Here is a 16,836-nt window from a genome sequence, read left to right as displayed (position 1 = left end):
GCTGTTGGAGCTAGGAACACAAGCATTTCGCTACACCCACAATAACATCTTCTAAATATGTGTATGCGACCAATAAAATGCGATTTGATTTGATATGTTTAGCAGTTCTGCTACTGTACCCAGTGTCCTTTTGTTGCTGTTCAGAACTCCTCAAATTTACACAAATAATGAAAGGCTGCCATATTAACTACGTAGCTGGATCTATAAATCACTGAGCAGTACCAGTACAGCACAGCAGCCTGTTCTCCTGTTAAAACACATTATTATAAGGAGCTGAAATCCCCTCCATCCCTTCCACCTCTCCATCACACACACACACACACACACACACACACACACACACACACACACACACACACACACACACACACACACACACACACACACACACACACACACACACACACACACACACACACACACACACACACACACACACACACACACACACCGTGGAGAGTTGCCCTCCCACCAATCAGCCCCTGTCCCATTTGGGTTCTCTGCGGCTTGTTAGATTAGGAATAGTCTTTTTGAAATGAGCTAATCACACAATAGATCATTGCTGGTAATGCATTCAGAGACAGCATGGAGTGACTTTGATGATAGCAGGAGACTGTGTCCTTGGAGTCTGCAGTCAGTGTCCTCAGCCTGGCCTGGTGTATGTTGAGTCAAGGGAAGGTTAAGGCTGCAACTCCTCTCTTACTTCTATGTTGTGTCTGAGGACTGACTGCAGGTGTGCTGGGCATATTGACAGTGAACAAAAGGTTTTCCGAAATGGATCTTTGGCTTTCACATCCGACCCGATATTCATAACTACATTCTCAAAAAACGGAGACCCGTTCCAAATGGACCCGGGGACAGTCAGACCCGTTCCAAAAAGGACTGTGAAAAACAGACCCGTGCTGGTTCGGATCAGAGAGACCTGTTCAGATTCGAGAGTAGAAGGAGTGAAATAAACCTCAGACTGGGTGAGGCCAGCGCCATCAATAGACAAGTGATTTTGGCCAAATTATCCACAGTGTCCTTAAAAACTGACTATAACAAATGACAACAAAAATAAAAGTAGTCGTTGTGTTTCGATGTGTAGCATATTCAATACTTTATAGCCTTTTGTTTGATTGGTTTTTACTTTCCTCACAGTTCAGATGTCAGAGATTTGAGTGCAAATTGCATTTGGCCATTTCATGCATATAGGATATTACTGTATAATATTCCTATTTTAAAAATGAATATTGAGGCAGACAAGCTTAGCCGTAGAGAGACGGAGAGAAAGATATGCCGGCGCCATGTTCCTGACATCGACATGGATTGTTTTATACTTGTCAGAAAGGCTACTACTGCTATACAGTGTTTTTACAACAAACTTGTTTGTTCTGACTGGCACCCAAGCGTACACACACACACACACACACACACACACACACACACACACACACACACACACACACACACACACACACACACACACACACACACACACACACACACACACACACACACACACCACACACTCAGTCCCACCTCCTCCTAAGTCACTCAGTGGAAACACCAAACACTCTGCAGCCATTTCCCTAGAGAGGCCTGTTGTCTGTTGTCACCATGGAGAGAGAAATAGGGAAAGTAATTGCGTTGTTCCAGGGCTTGAGAAATCCCATCAGCCTTTGGGCAGCCCTGTCAGAAAGTATAAAGACGGCGCTAAAAACTTAACTGGCTACAGACAGGCTGGGGGAGCACCCTCGCTGAAAATGACTTACAATGGCCGGGCAAGACAGTCAGATTATCTATCAAGGGAAGCAGGTGAAACAGCTGTAAAAGATGTAGGAGGACTAGCAGAGATGAACACTGGCTTGTGTTTATATTACCAAGATCGGCAGTGATAAAAGTAAGTGATGTTGATAAATACCCACGTAGCCTTTTACCACCAGTTGCCATGGCTGTGGTTGCCGGCGGAGGAGGATTCAGCTGCGTTACGCCAGCCAGGGCTACGGCACAACAGCCTGCTGCCACAATTTGCATGTGGGTTCCCATGCAAATGGCCCAGAAGGGGAAATGACAGTGCTTGTGTGTGTGTGTGTGTGTGTGTGTGTGTGTGTGTGTGTGTGTGTGTGTGTGTGTGTGTGTGTGTGTGTGTGTGTGTGTGTGTGTGTGTGTGTGTGTGTGTGTGTGTGTGTGTGTGTGTGTGTGTGTGTGTGTGTGTGTGTGTGTGTGTGTGCTCATGCATACATGCATGTGTGTAACTACTATGTTAAGTAGTGCCTTCATTTCTCTGTACATTTCAGTAACAACTTGTGAGTAACGAAGGTGGAGTCATTCGTTGTCTGAGGAGGAACTAGTATTTCTACTCTCTTTCTTATTGGGAATATTTTCTATTTCCCCCAGAACTCCTTGTTTTTTGTAAATGCTCTGTGCACACTGCTGCAGATGCACTTAGCTGTGCCATGTTTCCCTTTCTGATGGTGTGGGTGATAAACCTTAATATTTCTGCTGCTTTGGAATTAATTGAGGCTTTAATGCTCTCCGATTCCTTCCTCCAGCACAAGCTAATTGTGTTTGGAAAAACAATAAATCATGTATTTATTTGTGACTATCTTAAGTGTTGAGTGTTTCGGATTTTTTTTTTAAATACCTGAATGTGTTGAGGATCAGAAACTAGCAAAACGACGGAATGGAGGCTTGAAATGTGCCACACTATCTGTAAAGACTTTTAGAAATGAACCATGTTATGATTAGAGATAGCAGTGGCCGTTGAAGTAACGTACAATCTGAAATGACATTGTTCGCTGTACAATAAAAACAGTACACCTTTGACAGATTCTCAGCATAGGCTGCAGCCCTGCTATTCAGGGTGTCTTCAGAGCGTGTATCAACATTTGTTGTTGCTTAAAGATCATGCTGTAGAAGTATTATCTATCCTGTCACAACAGCCTAGGGAAAAGGATCCTCTCATAAACAATGCTTTCCCCAAAATTCTATCTCACCATTACAATATAGAGACCCCTTGTCTCTCTTTCTGTTCTCTCTCTCTCTCTCTCTCTCTCTCTCTCTCTCTCTCTCTCTCTCTCTCTCCCTTTCCCTTTCATCCCTTATCGAGGGGCCAGTCTACAGGGGATTCTATGTTTGGACTCACATTAAAGGTGTTGTGATGCGTTTGAAGCCTGATCACCCATCTCTTTCCTCTCTTCAGATGGTCACAAGAACAAAGAAAATATTTGTGGGCGGATTGTCAGCCAACACAGTGGTGGAAGATGTGAAGCAGTATTTTGAACAGTTTGGGAAGGTAAGGAGAATCATTTTGGGTTCCTCCCTTTTATGGTTTGGCAGCAAGAGAGCCATGTCATTGTGGGTTGGAGGATGTTCAGCCCCTGTTCCAGTCCCTGCCCCAGCTCCTGTCCCAGACCTTGTCCCTGTCCCAGTCACTGTCCCTGTCCCAGCCCTTGTCCCTGTCCCAGTCACTGTCCCGGTCCCAGCCCCTGTCCCAGACCTTGTCCCTGTCCCAGACCTTGTCCCTGTCCCAGTCACTGTCCCTGTCCCAGCCCTTGTCCCTGTCCCAGTCACTGTCCCTGTCCCAGCCCCTGTTCCAGTCCCTGCCCCAGTTCCTGTCCCAGACCTTGTCCCTGTCCCAGTCACTGTCCCTGTCCCAGCCCTTGTCCCTGTCCCCAGTCCTGTGCCATATTAGATTTCAGCTCAAGGTCACCTTGTGTAAAACTGAGGATGCTCCCTCTACAATATCAGCTCAGTACTTGACCTCAATAATTGTCATTTGAGCATGTACTGAACATCTCATCTAGTGTCTGCATGGTATAATCTCTGTATTTCTCAGTAGTCTGGTACTCTGTAAAAGTAAAGTCATAGCTGAGCCCAGCAGTGCGGAGCAGCAAGTAAATATTCAGAGCGGGCTTGGTTGTAATCATCGAAAATGAAAAGGGCTCAACACAAATTTCGACTTGATTGAATGACTTGATTGAATGACTTGATTATACAAAGTTTTTCCCCTCCTTAAGGAATCCTGAAACACTTGTGAGACAAACAAATCAGTCTGATTGAGGGAGTCGCTCTGTGTGTGTGTGTGTGTCACAGACAGGGAGGAAATCAGAGTAGTTAGTCTATGTTTTTAAGAAGGGGAGGGGGCAGGAAGTGGCTTGTCTCTCCTGCCTGCCTGTCTGGTGGTGTCTATGTATGTCCCTCTGCATCCTCTCTGTCACATATATCCCTCCATTTATTAAATAACCTGGCTGCCCAATGCAACCTGCCATTATCGCCACACACGCCGTTTCTCTGAGAAGTCGCACGGAGAGGGAAAACCAATTCATTTCGTTTCTCCTCCACAGAAAGATTGAGAAGGGGGAAGGATGGGGGTTGTGGTCACCACAGTGGCAGCAGGGCTTGTCATTCAGATGTCTGGGATGTACATGTTTAGAATTCTGTAGTGAGGAGAGAGCTAGAGGGAGAGAGAGAGGGAGAGAGAGAGGGAGAGAGAGAGGGAGAGAGAGCTAGAGGGAGAGAGAGCTAGAGGGAGAGAGAGGGAGAGAGAGAGAGGGAGAGAGAGAGGGAGAGAGAGCTAGAGGGAGAGAGAGAGGGAGAGAGAGAGGGAGAGAGAGCTAGAGGGAGAGAGAGAGGGAGAGAGGGAGGAGAGAGAGAGAGAGAGAGAGAGAGAGAGAGAGAGAGAGAGAGGGAGAGAGAGAGAGAGAGAGAGAGAGAGGAGAGAGAGAGAGAGAGAGAGAGAGAGAGAGAGAGAGAGAGAGAGAGAGAGGGAGAGAGAGAGAGAGAGAGAGAGAGAGAGAGAGAGAGAGAGAGAGAGGGAGAGAGAGAGATTCTCCTCTATAACATTGCAGCTCGGTGCTCAGGTAAACACACTGCTAGGATAGCTACCTGGGAATTCTCTTTAGGTGTGGCTGTGTGTGTGTGTGTGTGTGTGTGTGTGTGTGTGTGTGTGTGTGTGTGTGTGTGTGTGTGTGTGTGTGTGTGTGTGTGTGTGTGTGTGTGTGTGTGTGTGTGTGTGTGTGTGTGTGTGTGTGTGTGTGTGTGTGTGTGTGGGCCAAGTGTGTGTTCAGGTCTAGGTGACATAAGCCAATTAGCAGGATGTGGGCAGGCAGGCAGCGGGGGTGGCGGTTGTTGTGGGGATCAGGGGGAGAAACAGGTGGTGTGGTCACACCAGGGTTACTGCAATATCTCTCTCTATTCTGTCTGTTCCCTGTTTCCTCTCCTCTCCTCTCCTCTCCTCGGATAGAGTAGGATACAGGGAGAGGAAGGGAACTGGCAGCTCCAAATCACATCACTCTCTCCCACTCTCCCACTTGTCATCATTAGTAAAAGTGCTCATATCTAAACCCCCAGCACAACTTCAGAGAGGCCCGCCTGCTCTACGGAGTATTACTGAGTTATCCACAGTACACTGAATACGTCCGGGTAATGTGCCGCTGACAGCCAGATGAATGGGCCTGAAGGACAGTATCGGTGTGTAATGACTGATTCTCATGCATCCCAATACCAGCGTGACTGACAACGACAAGATCGCTCCTCTGAGTTCTTCTGAGGCAGCACATTTCTGCTGTCTTTTCTGTTTACTGTACTGTGTCTTCATGTGGGACTGATGAATTAGGTTCACCTAAGGCACAGTAACAGGCATTTCTGTATCCTGTGGAAACGTGTAGGGGTGAATATGTGCCAAATAAACACTTGGGTCCTGCTTGAGTACCATTACTTGAGAGCTCTGCATCGTCAGATTTGTAGTTGTTCTTACATGGCATACAGCTGGTAAAAAACACTCACCCTCCAGAAACAACAAACTGGTAGGCGAACTTGATTACAAAAGGGGGCCAGTGGTAACCCTCATATTGAATTACAGCCTGACATAACAGTAGAACTAGAGACCAGGCCAGAAAAGAGGGCTTAACCACAGTGAAGGGCCTAACCACAGTGAAGGGCTTAACCACAGTTAAGGGCCTAACCACAGTTAAGGGCCTAACCACAGTGAAGGGCCTAACCACAGTGAAGGGCCTAATCACAGTGAAGGGCCTAATCACAGTGGCTGCCTAACCACAGTGAAGGGCCTAACCACAGTGAAGGGCCTAATCACAGTGAAGGGCCTAACCACAGTCAAGGGCCTAATTATCTTGGATGGTTTATTTTTAGTCATTGGTTTACTGAAATCGACTTGAAATGCGTCTCAAAACAAGGTGCCCTTATTTGGCTAAGCTGAATCAACTCCTGGACACTTTGTTACTCCTGGCCTGCACTGTGGTCTGTGCTGTGGTGGTTTGGGGTCCGGTGCTGGGCTGTAGCTGTGCCGGGGTTTGGTTTCATCAGCCCCGGCCTGCAGTTTCTTTCCAAATCAGTGAGCCGCCACAATCGGCCCTTTATGTCCTCCTCTGCCCTGGTTCCCATGTCCTACTGGGTGGGAGCCAGCTACTGTTGTACCAGGAGCAGGACTCTGGACTCTTAACCTGCTCACTGCCTCTGAGCTGAAGGGGCTGCAGGGGGATGGGAAGGGGGAGTACAGGGTCACAGGGGGGACACTGAGGCAACCTTAGACAGGCCCTTCTCACAGGTATTTTCTATAAAATAGTCCTCCGTTGTCCTCCAGGAGTGGATGAAGATCTGTTTACATCTTGTGATCCCTTACTTACTTACTGAGAGTCTTAACCTGCTCATTGCTTCTGAGCTGATGGGCCTGCAGGGGGTTGGGTGGGGTCACAGGGTCAGACTCATTTGAACCTGAGATCTCTGTCAGAAACATTTTCCATTGTCTGTTCTCTAAGAGTAGCTGAATATCTCTCTACTATGGTACTGCTCCCCTAGGACAGGGACTGGAACTCACACTCTAATAGTGTAGGTGAACAGGAGGACACAACACTCTGAAACCATGTGCCATCTCTCTGTTCCTCAGTGGACCACTAGGTCTTCTTCTCACCACATTCCCCTGAGAGAAAGCAGATGAGAGAAGAAATGCAAAGATAAAAGAATGAAAAAAAGGATGCCTTGGTTAGTGACAGGAAATTTGTTCTGGTGCTCCGGTAATCTAATATCATAGCTGACATTTCGTTGTGCATTGAGATTTTGTAAATGGCAGAAAAAACTATATTGCGTGACTGTCCGTAACGGCTGCATCCAGGACTCCATATTAGTTCATTTAGCATACCTGCCCAAGCGCTTACATTTAATAACAACATTTAAGTTTTTGAGGCGTACCAAATAAAAACAGTGCTGATGTCCATTAGTGCATTGCCAAGCTTCCTGTTCCATTGAACACAAACAGCCACATTTAGATCCCTCTTCTCAACCAGTAAATATACGATGCACTGGTGGAAATCTTTGTTCGGGATTCTTTTAGTTATTGTTTGTTTGCCAAAATGCTTTAGATGAAAACAGCAATGTACTTTCCCAGATCATGCAGTTATTAAATGCGTTTTCTATATCTACGAAATCCTTAAATCCTACCGTTTTGATGGTTTTGATATTGCAGTATTACAACATGAAAGACACATCAATCCGGGATTTGCCTTTATTAGGTTCTAAAGTGGTTTGCTCTCAACCCACAGGGCATAGACATCAGTTCAACATGTCATTTTGATTTACATTTATTTGGTTGAGTTGTCAAGTAACATGAATTCAACAAAACATTTCACATTTCACCTTCACCTTCACCTTGTCATTGGATTTAGGTTCAAAAAAATGTATATTGAAATGCCCTGATGTTGATGACTTTTTGCAAATCCAATCAGTTTTCCATGTTGATTCAGCGTCATCACATTGATTTTGTTTGGTTGAAAGACATGGAAACAACGTTGATTCAACCAGTTTTTCCCCAGCGTGAGGGCTTTGATATGGAGGAAACATCCTCTGTGACACATCCTACAGTACCTGCATCTCTTCAGAGATATCACAGTAGCTCACTCCTCTTCAGTCACACAAAATATTGTAAATATGGCTTTGGCACTGACCCTGGAACTGACCCAGTATATAGCTTACTTACTTTCTCATGTTATTCTTATTTCTATTTCTCCTGTGTTTTTGTTCTACTTTACTTTAAAAAATATATATTTTTATAGTACTACTGATATTGATTACTGCGTTATTGGGAAAGAGCAAACCAGAAAGGCATTTCACTGTACTCGTGCACTTGAAACACCAGCAGATGGACATTTGCATTACATTTCTATACCCCACTGCATCTCATCTCACCTCTGAGTGTGTAGTCAAAGATTTGCCTACAGAATGTGGTGTGAACTCTCCATTCAGCATTTGTGTTTATCCCTCCAGACCAGGCTGTGGTCCTTATAGTAGGTTGTCTGTAGGACAGCTCCAGTGTTAGTGCTGGTCAGAGCTGGGTTGGTATGAGCCAGCATCAGGTCCATAGGAGCTCTCCTCTGCAGCATGCAATGCTTGAGTGAGACTATTTCATCTCCCTGTAGTCACTTGTTGTTAAGGCCTGAGACAGACGAGAGCAATGGAGATGAACTGGCCCTGACCCTGCTGCTGCTTCAGGACCAGACAGACAGACACATGATTTAATATCCCCTCTGACCTTCATTTGCCCAGTGACTTGGAAATGTTTCCAATATTTAAACAACCACAGTAGAATTGACTTTCACTACTATTCCTCCTGATGTTTCAGCTCGTTGTTATTCCTGTGAGGATGGCGATCAGTGACACAATGCAGGGGTTGTTAAGCCTTCAAATCCCTCACTATGGATATTATCACTATCTATATGCCCTAGATACCTATCTATCTAGTTTATATTGGAGCCCTGTGGTGTCTCCTGCTCTTGGAGCAGTGCATCATGGGGGATTGACACACGGTGTGTAGTCTGTCTGAAATGGCTCCCCTGGATAAGCTGGGATTGCTTGATTACGTTACAGTGCCTCATTGGGTCATTGGCTGATGGAACTGAGAGGCCCCAGTTGTGCTGCTTAAAGAACAATCTGTTAAATAAAATATTGACTGTGATTGGATGGGATTCCCAGCACCTGCTCACTGGGGTAAATCTGGTAAGGCAGAAAGCAGCAGCAGCAATCTTCGCTGTGCTATTGTGACATGAAGGAGGAAATGGGTGTGTGAGGCAGGAGAGAGGCTACAGCAGCCTTTCAGACGGCTGTTGGGTTGAGCACGTTGTCAAAGGAGCTGTCAGAAGTCATCTGCCACTCAGCATCCCCCCCTTCCCGTGGCTCTCAGAGCTCCTAAACAACCAGGCAATGTACAAGCTGATGTCTGCTCTGCACTGTATGGAGCTGTACCTCAGGTGGGAAAATACACCCATATAAACATTCTCAGGAAGCGATTAGGCCTGAAAAAGGCCTATTTCCTCAGATATATGGGATTTCACAGCCATGAATGTAGTGCATTAACCTGTAAGCACAAGCCCAGGGGCGCTAATAACTTTCCACTCTTGGGCCACTTGTGATCTTTAAACGAGGGAGGCACTTGCCAAGATCACGCTCGGAAATTAATACATCTCCCGAAAAGGGCTCTTTTGCTGCAGTGGTAGAGTATGTTTTTCTGCCTAGGTGGAGCGTGTGTGTTTAGAGAGGGGGCTGCCGGTGACAGGTGATATTTGGAGAGGGGCGTCGAGGGCCACGTAGGCAGGCGCTGGCCTCTGAGTGACAGGCCCTGCATTGCCACTGCAGCCACAGCCAAGGGAGAGCCAAATGAGAAACAAAATGATGGTGTCATATTTCACCGCAACATCTGACAGGCTTCTGAAGAGATGTGAAACCACCTCTTTACCACTACTATTAAGTAGTTCTGTGCTGAAAAATGCATTTTGTTTTCGATCATGAAACGGCTTTGCCTAACAGAGGGTTGTCAAAGGCAAAATTCCATTCCAGTGCTGGAGTGCTTTAGGAAATGACTGAGTCATTGACGATTTACACACTGAACAACCAGCCGTAAAGGAGGAAATGACTGAGTCAGACGATTTACACACTGAACAACCAGCCGTAAAGGAGGAAATGACTGAGTCATTGACGATTTACACACTGAACAACCAGCCGTAAAGGAGGAAATGACTGAGTCAGACGATTTACACACTGAACAACCAGCCGTAAAGGAGGAAATGACTGAGTCAGACGATTTACACACTGTACAACCAGCTGTAAAGGAGGAAATGACTTGAGTCATTTACGATTTACACACTGAACAACCAGCCGTAAAGGAGGAAATGACTGAGTCAGACGATTTACACACTGAACAACCAGCTGTAAAGGAGGAAATGACTTGAGTCATTTACGATTTACACACTGAACAACCAGCCGTAAAGGAGGAAATGACTGAGTCAGACGATTTACACACTGAACAACCAGCCGTAAAGGAGGAAATGACTGAGTCATTTACGATTTACACACTGAACAACCAGCCGTAAAGGAGGAAATGACTGAGTCAGACGATTTACACACTGAACAACCAGCCGTAAAGGAGGAAATGACTGAGTCATTTACGATTTACACACTGAACAACCATCCTTGTTGTTTTTACTCCTTGCATGGAAAGGTACCGTGTGTCTGGTCTGTGTCCGTCCGTCCGTCTGTCTGTTTCTCTGTCTGTCTATAGCTACCGTGGTTCGATGCGAGGGCCTAATGAAGCCTCTGAGGTATTACACATCTGAAGCATTGACTGCCCTCACACTAGAGAGGTGTGTGCATGTGTGCGTAAACGTGTGTGTGTGTGTGTGTGTTTGTGCGTGTGCAGCTACCACAGCTGCTTCTCAGGAGCCTACATGGAACTGTGTCAGGGGAAAGAGGCCAGTGTTTTAGAGTAGATATGTCAACAACATCCTTTAGATGTACCAAAGGGATGTTGTGTCCCTGGGAAGGATTCAGTCCTCATTTACTACTATACACTCAGGCCTATATAATGGAAAAAAAGCTTTTTTGTTATGAAAGCCATTTAAAATAGTAACACTATACAGTGCAAAATCCACCTTGTAATATTTTCAAAGACAGCTGTATAGAATTGAATGGACATGATTACCGTGGCACATTAGTACAATGATCGGGTAGATTTGGATGAAGGGTGTTTGTGTGCCTTTCGGTACAGTGATTTGGCACAGTCAAGCCAGGGTTAGGCCAAGGTTTAAGTGATAAGAGCCAGGGTCGCCATCAACGGACAATATCAAATGTGCTCTTTCCTGAACTTTAAGGGAAAAAAAGGAAAAAGGCATTTTTTACATTTCCCAGTGCTGAAATGATTTTTAAAGGAAAGGCACGAAGAGATTATGAATGTTCAGAATGGCCACTCTCTAATGAAGAGAAAGTGAATGTTCAGAATCGCCATGATCTAATGAAGAGAAAGTGAATGTTCAGAATGGCCACTCTAATGAAGAGAAAGTGAATATTCAGAATGGCCACGCTCTAATGAAGAGAAAGTGAATGTTCAGAATGGCCACTCTCTAATGAAGAGAAAGTGAATGCTCAGAATGGCCACTCTCTAATGAAGAGAAAGTGAATGTTCAGAATGGCCACTCTCTAATGAAGAGAAAGTGAATGTTCAGAATGGCCATGATCTAATGAAGAGAAAGTGAAAGCTCAGAATGGCCACACTCTAATGAAGAGAAAGTGAATGTTCAGAATGGCCACTAATGAAGAGAAAGTGAATGTTCAGAATCGCCATGATCTAATGAAGAGAAAGTGAATGTTCAGAATGGCCACTCTAATGAAGAGAAAGTGAATATTCAGAATGGCCACGCTCTAATGAAGAGAAAGTGAATGTTCAGAATGGCCACTCTAATGAAGAGAAAGTGAATATTCAGAATGGCCACTCTCTAATGAAGAGAAAGTGAATGTTCAGAATGGCCACTCTCTAATGAAGAGAAAGTGAATGCTCAGAATGGCCACTCTCTAATGAAGAGAAAGTGAATGTTCAGAATGGCCACTCTCTAATGAAGAGAAAGTGAATGTTCAGAATGGCCATGATCTAATGAAGAGAAAGTGAAAGCTCAGAATGGCCACACTCTAATGAAGAGAAAGTGAATGTTCAGAATGGCCACTAATGAAGAGAAAGTGAATGTTCAGAATCGCCATGATCTAATGAAGAGAAAGTGAATGTTCAGAATGGCCACTCTAATGAAGAGAAAGTGAATATTCAGAATGGCCACGCTCTAATGAAGAGAAAGTGAATGTTCAGAATGGCCACTCTAATGAAGAGAAAGTGAATATTCAGAATGGCCACTCTCTAATGAAGAGAAAGTGAATGTTCAGAATGGCCACTCTCTAATGAAGAGAAAGTGAATGCTCAGAATGGCCACTCTCTAATGAAGAGAAAGTGAATGTTCAGAATGGCCACTCTCTAATGAAGAGAAAGTGAATGTTCAGAATGGCCATGATCTAATGAAGAGAAAGTGAAAGCTCAGAATGGCCACACTCTAATGAAGAGAAAGTGAATGTTCAGAATGGCCACTAATGAAGAGAAAGTGAATGTTCAGAATCGCCATGATCTAATGAAGAGAAAGTGAATGTTCAGAATGGCCACTCTAATGAAGAGAAAGTGAATATTCAGAATGGCCACGCTCTAATGAAGAGAAAGTGAGTGTTCAGAATCGCCATGATCTAATGAAGAGAAAGTGAATGTTCAGAATGGCCACTCTAATGAAGAGAAAGTGAATATTCAGAATGGCCACGCTCTAATGAAGAGAAAGTGAATGTTCAGAATGGCCACTCTCTAATGAAGAGAAAGTGAATGTTCAGAATGGCCACTCTCTAATGAAGAGAAAGTGAATGTTCAGAATGGCCACGCTCTAATGAAGAGAAAGTGAATGTTCAGAATGGCCACTAATGAAGAGAAAGTGAATGTTCAGAATGGCCACGCTCTAATGAAGAGAAAGTGAATGTTCAGAATGGCCACTAATGAAGAGAAAGTGAATGTTCAGAATGGCCATGATCTAATGAAGAGAAAGTGAATGTTCAGAATGGCCACTCTCTAATGAAGAGAAAGTGAATGTTCAGAATGGCCACGCTCTAATGAAGAGAAAGTGAATGTTCAGAATGGCCACTAATGAAGAGAAAGTGAATGTTCAGAATGGCCACTCTCTAATGAAGAGAAAGTGAATGTTCAGAATGGCCACTCTCTAATGAAGAGAAAGTGAATGTTCAGAATGGCCACTAATGAAGAGAAAGTGAATGTTCAGAATTGCCATGATCTAATGAAGAGAAAGTGAATGTTCAGAATGGCCACTCTCTAATGAAGAGAAAGTGAATGTTCAGAATGGCCACGCTCTAATGAAGAGAAAGTGAATGTTCAGAATGGCCACTCTAATGAAGAGAAAGTGAATGTTCAGAATGGCCACTCTCTAATGAAGAGAAAGTGAATGTTCAGAATGGCCACTCTCTAATGAAGAGAAAGTGAATGTTCAGAATGGCCACGCTCTAATGAAGAGAAAGTGAATGTTCAGAATGGCCATGATCTAATGAAGAGAAAGTGAATGTTCAGAATGGCCACTCTCTAATGAAGAGAAAGTGAATACTCAGAATGGCCACGCTCTAATGAAGAGAAAGTGAATGCTCAGAATGGCCACTCTCTAATGAAGAGAAAGTGAATGTTCAGAATGGCCATGATCTAATGAAGAGAAAGTGAATGTTCAGAATGGCCACTCTAATGAAGAGAAAGTGAATGCTCAGAATGGCCATGATCTAATGAAGAGAAAGTGAATGTTCAGAATGGCCACTCTCTAATGAAGAGAAAGTGAATGTTCAGAATGGCCACTCTCTAATGAAGAGAAAGTGAATGTTCAGAATGGCCACTCTCTAATGAAGAGAAAGTGAATGCTCAGAATGGCCATGATCTAATGAAGAGAAAGTGATTGCTCAGAATGGCCATGATCTAATGAAGAGAAAGTGAATGCTCAGAATGGCCATGATCTAATGAAGAGAAAGTGAATGTTCAGAATGGCCATGCTCTAATGAAGAGAAAGTGAATGTTCAGAATGGCCACGCTCTAATGAAGAGAAAGTGAATACTCAGAATGGCCACTCTCTAATGAAGAGAAAGTGAATGTTCAGAATGGCCACTCTCTAATGAAGAGAAAGTGAATGTTCAGAATGGCCACGCTCTAATGAAGAGAAAGTGAATGTTCAGAATGGCCACTCTCTAATGAAGAGAAAGTGAGTGTTCAGAATGGCCACTCTCTAATGAAGAGAAAGTGAATGTTCAGAATGGCCACTAATGAAGAGAAAGTGAATGTTCAGAATGGCCACGCTCTAATGAAGAGAAAGTGAATGTTCAGAATGGCCACTAATGAAGAGAAAGTGAATGTTCAGAATGGCCACGCTCTAATGAAGAGAAAGTGAATGTTCAGAATGGCCACTAATGAAGAGAAAGTGAATGTTCAGAATGGCCATGATCTAATGAAGAGAAAGTGAATGTTCAGAATGGCCACTCTCTAATGAAGAGAAAGTGAATGTTCAGAATGGCCACGCTCTAATGAAGAGAAAGTGAATGTTCAGAATGGCCACTAATGAAGAGAAAGTGAATGTTCAGAATGGCCACTCTCTAATGAAGAGAAAGTGAATGTTCAGAATGGCCACTCTCTAATGAAGAGAAAGTGAATGTTCAGAATGGCCACTCTCTAATGAAGAGAAAGTGAATGTTCAGAATGGCCACGCTCTAATGAAGAGAAAGTGAATGTTCAGAATGGCCATGATCTAATGAAGAGAAAGTGAATGTTCAGAATGGCCACTCTCTAATGAAGAGAAAGTGAATACTCAGAATGGCCACGCTCTAATGAAGAGAAAGTGAATGCTCAGAATGGCCACTCTCTAATGAAGAGAAAGTGAATGTTCAGAATGGCCATGATCTAATGAAGAGAAAGTGAATGTTCAGAATGGCCACTCTAATGAAGAGAAAGTGAATGCTCAGAATGGCCATGATCTAATGAAGAGAAAGTGAATGTTCAGAATGGCCACTCTCTAATGAAGAGAAAGTGAATGTTCAGAATGGCCACTCTCTAATGAAGAGAAAGTGAATGTTCAGAATGGCCACGCTCTAATGAAGAGAAAGTGAATGTTCAGAATGGCCACTCTCTAATGAAGAGAAAGTGAATGTTCAGAATGGCCACTCTCTAATGAAGAGAAAGTGAATGCTCAGAATGGCCACTCTCTAATGAAGAGAAATTGAATGTTCAGAATGGCCACTCTCTAATGAAGAGAAAGTGAATGTTCAGAATGGCCATGATCTAATGAAGAGAAAGTGAAAGCTCAGAATGGCCACGCTCTAATGAAGAGAAAGTGAATGTTCAGAATGGCCACTAATGAAGAGAAAGTGAATGTTCAGAATGGCCACGCTCTAATGAAGAGAAAGTGAATGCTCAGAATGGCCACTAATGAAGAGAAAGTGAATGTTCAGAATGGCCATGATCTAATGAAGAGAAAGTGAATGTTCAGAATGGCCACTAATGAAGAGAAAGTGAATGTTCAGAATGGCCACGCTCTAATGAAGAGAAAGTGAATGTTCAGAATGGCCATGATCTAATGAAGAGAAAGTGAACGTTCAGAATGGCCACTAATGAAGAGAAAGTGAATGTTCAGAATGGCCACGCTCTAATGAAGAGAAAGTGAATGTTCAGAATGGCCACTAATGAAGAGAAAGTGAATGTTCAGAATGGCCATGATCTAATGAAGAGAAAGTGAATGTTCAGAATGGCCACTAATGAAGAGAAAGTGAATGTTCAGAATGGCCACTCTCTAATGAAGAGAAAGTGAATGTTCAGAATGGCCACTCTCTAATGAAGAGAAAGTGAATGTTCAGAATGGCCACTCTCTAATGAAGAGAAAGTGAATGTTCAGAATGGCCACGCTCTAATGAAGAGAAAGTGAATGTTCAGAATGGCCACTCTCTAATGAAGAGAAAGTGAATGTTCAGAATGGCCACTCTCTAATGAAGAGAAAGTGAATGTTCAGAATGGCCACTCTCTAATGAAGAGAAAGTGAATGCTCAGAATGGCCTCTCTCTAATGAAGAGAAAGTGATTGCTCAGAATGGCCATGATCTAATGAAGAGAAAGTGAATGCTCAGAATGGCCATGATCTAATGAAGAGAAAGTGAATGTTCAGAATGGCCATGCTCTAATGAAGAGAAAGTGAATGTTCAGAATGGCCACGCTCTAATGAAGAGAAAGTGAATACTCAGAATGGCCACTCTCTAATGAAGAGAAAGTGAATGTTCAGAATGGCCACTCTCTAATGAAGAGAAAGTGAATGTTCAGAATGGCCACGCTCTAATGAAGAGAAAGTGAATGTTCAGAATGGCCACTAATGAAGAGAAAGTGAATGTTCAGAATGGCCACGCTCTAATGAAGAGAAAGTGAATGTTCAGAATGGCCACTAATGAAGAGAAAGTGAATGTTCAGAATGGCCACGCTCTAATGAAGAGAAAGTGAATGTTCAGAATGGCCACTAATGAAGAGAAAGTGAATGTTCAGAATGGCCATGATCTAATGAAGAGAAAGTGAATGTTCAGAATGGCCACTCTCTAATGAAGAGAAAGTGAATGTTCAGAATGGCCACGCTCTAATGAAGAGAAAGTGAATGTTCAGAATGGCCACTAATGAAGAGAAAGTGAATGTTCAGAATGGCCACTCTCTAATGAAGAGAAAGTGAATATTCAGAATGGCCACTCTCTAATGAAGAGAAAGTGAATGTTCAGAATGGCCACTCTCTAATGAAGAGAAAGTGAATGTTCAGAATAGCCACGCTCTAATGAAGAGAAAGTGAATGTTCAGAATGGCCATGATCTAATGAAGAGAAAGTGAATGTTCAGAATGGCCACTCTCTAATGAAGAGAAAGTGAATACTCAGAATGGCCACTCTCTAATGAAGAGAAAGTGAATGTTCAGAATGGCCACTCTCTAATG

At 43.7% G+C, this 16,836-nt stretch overlaps 1 protein-coding gene across 19 annotated transcripts in view; it reads left to right on the top strand.

Annotated features, from left to right (window-relative positions):
• LOC118391807 (RNA-binding protein Musashi homolog 2) overlaps nucleotides 1-16,836 on the top strand; it is a 390,497-nt gene that overhangs the window by 110,093 nt on the left and 263,568 nt on the right. For all 19 annotated transcript variants that reach the window (XR_008122163.1, XR_008122162.1, XM_052510967.1 and 16 more), the window contains exon 6: nucleotides 3,185-3,277. Coding sequence is in view for 17 of the 19 variants with exons in the window: in XM_052510967.1 (XP_052366927.1) it covers nucleotides 3,185-3,277 (93 nt within the window). In the remaining 2 variants the exon portion in view is untranslated. The remainder of the gene's footprint in view (nucleotides 1-3,184; nucleotides 3,278-16,836) is intronic.

The sequence above is a fragment of the Oncorhynchus keta genome, unplaced genomic scaffold (assembly GCF_023373465.1).
Source record: "Oncorhynchus keta strain PuntledgeMale-10-30-2019 unplaced genomic scaffold, Oket_V2 Un_contig_6244_pilon_pilon, whole genome shotgun sequence".
Lineage (NCBI taxonomy): Eukaryota > Metazoa > Chordata > Actinopteri > Salmoniformes > Salmonidae > Oncorhynchus > Oncorhynchus keta.
The sequence above is the reverse complement of the archived record's forward strand: the minus strand, read 5'-3'. Positions and strand labels throughout refer to the sequence as shown.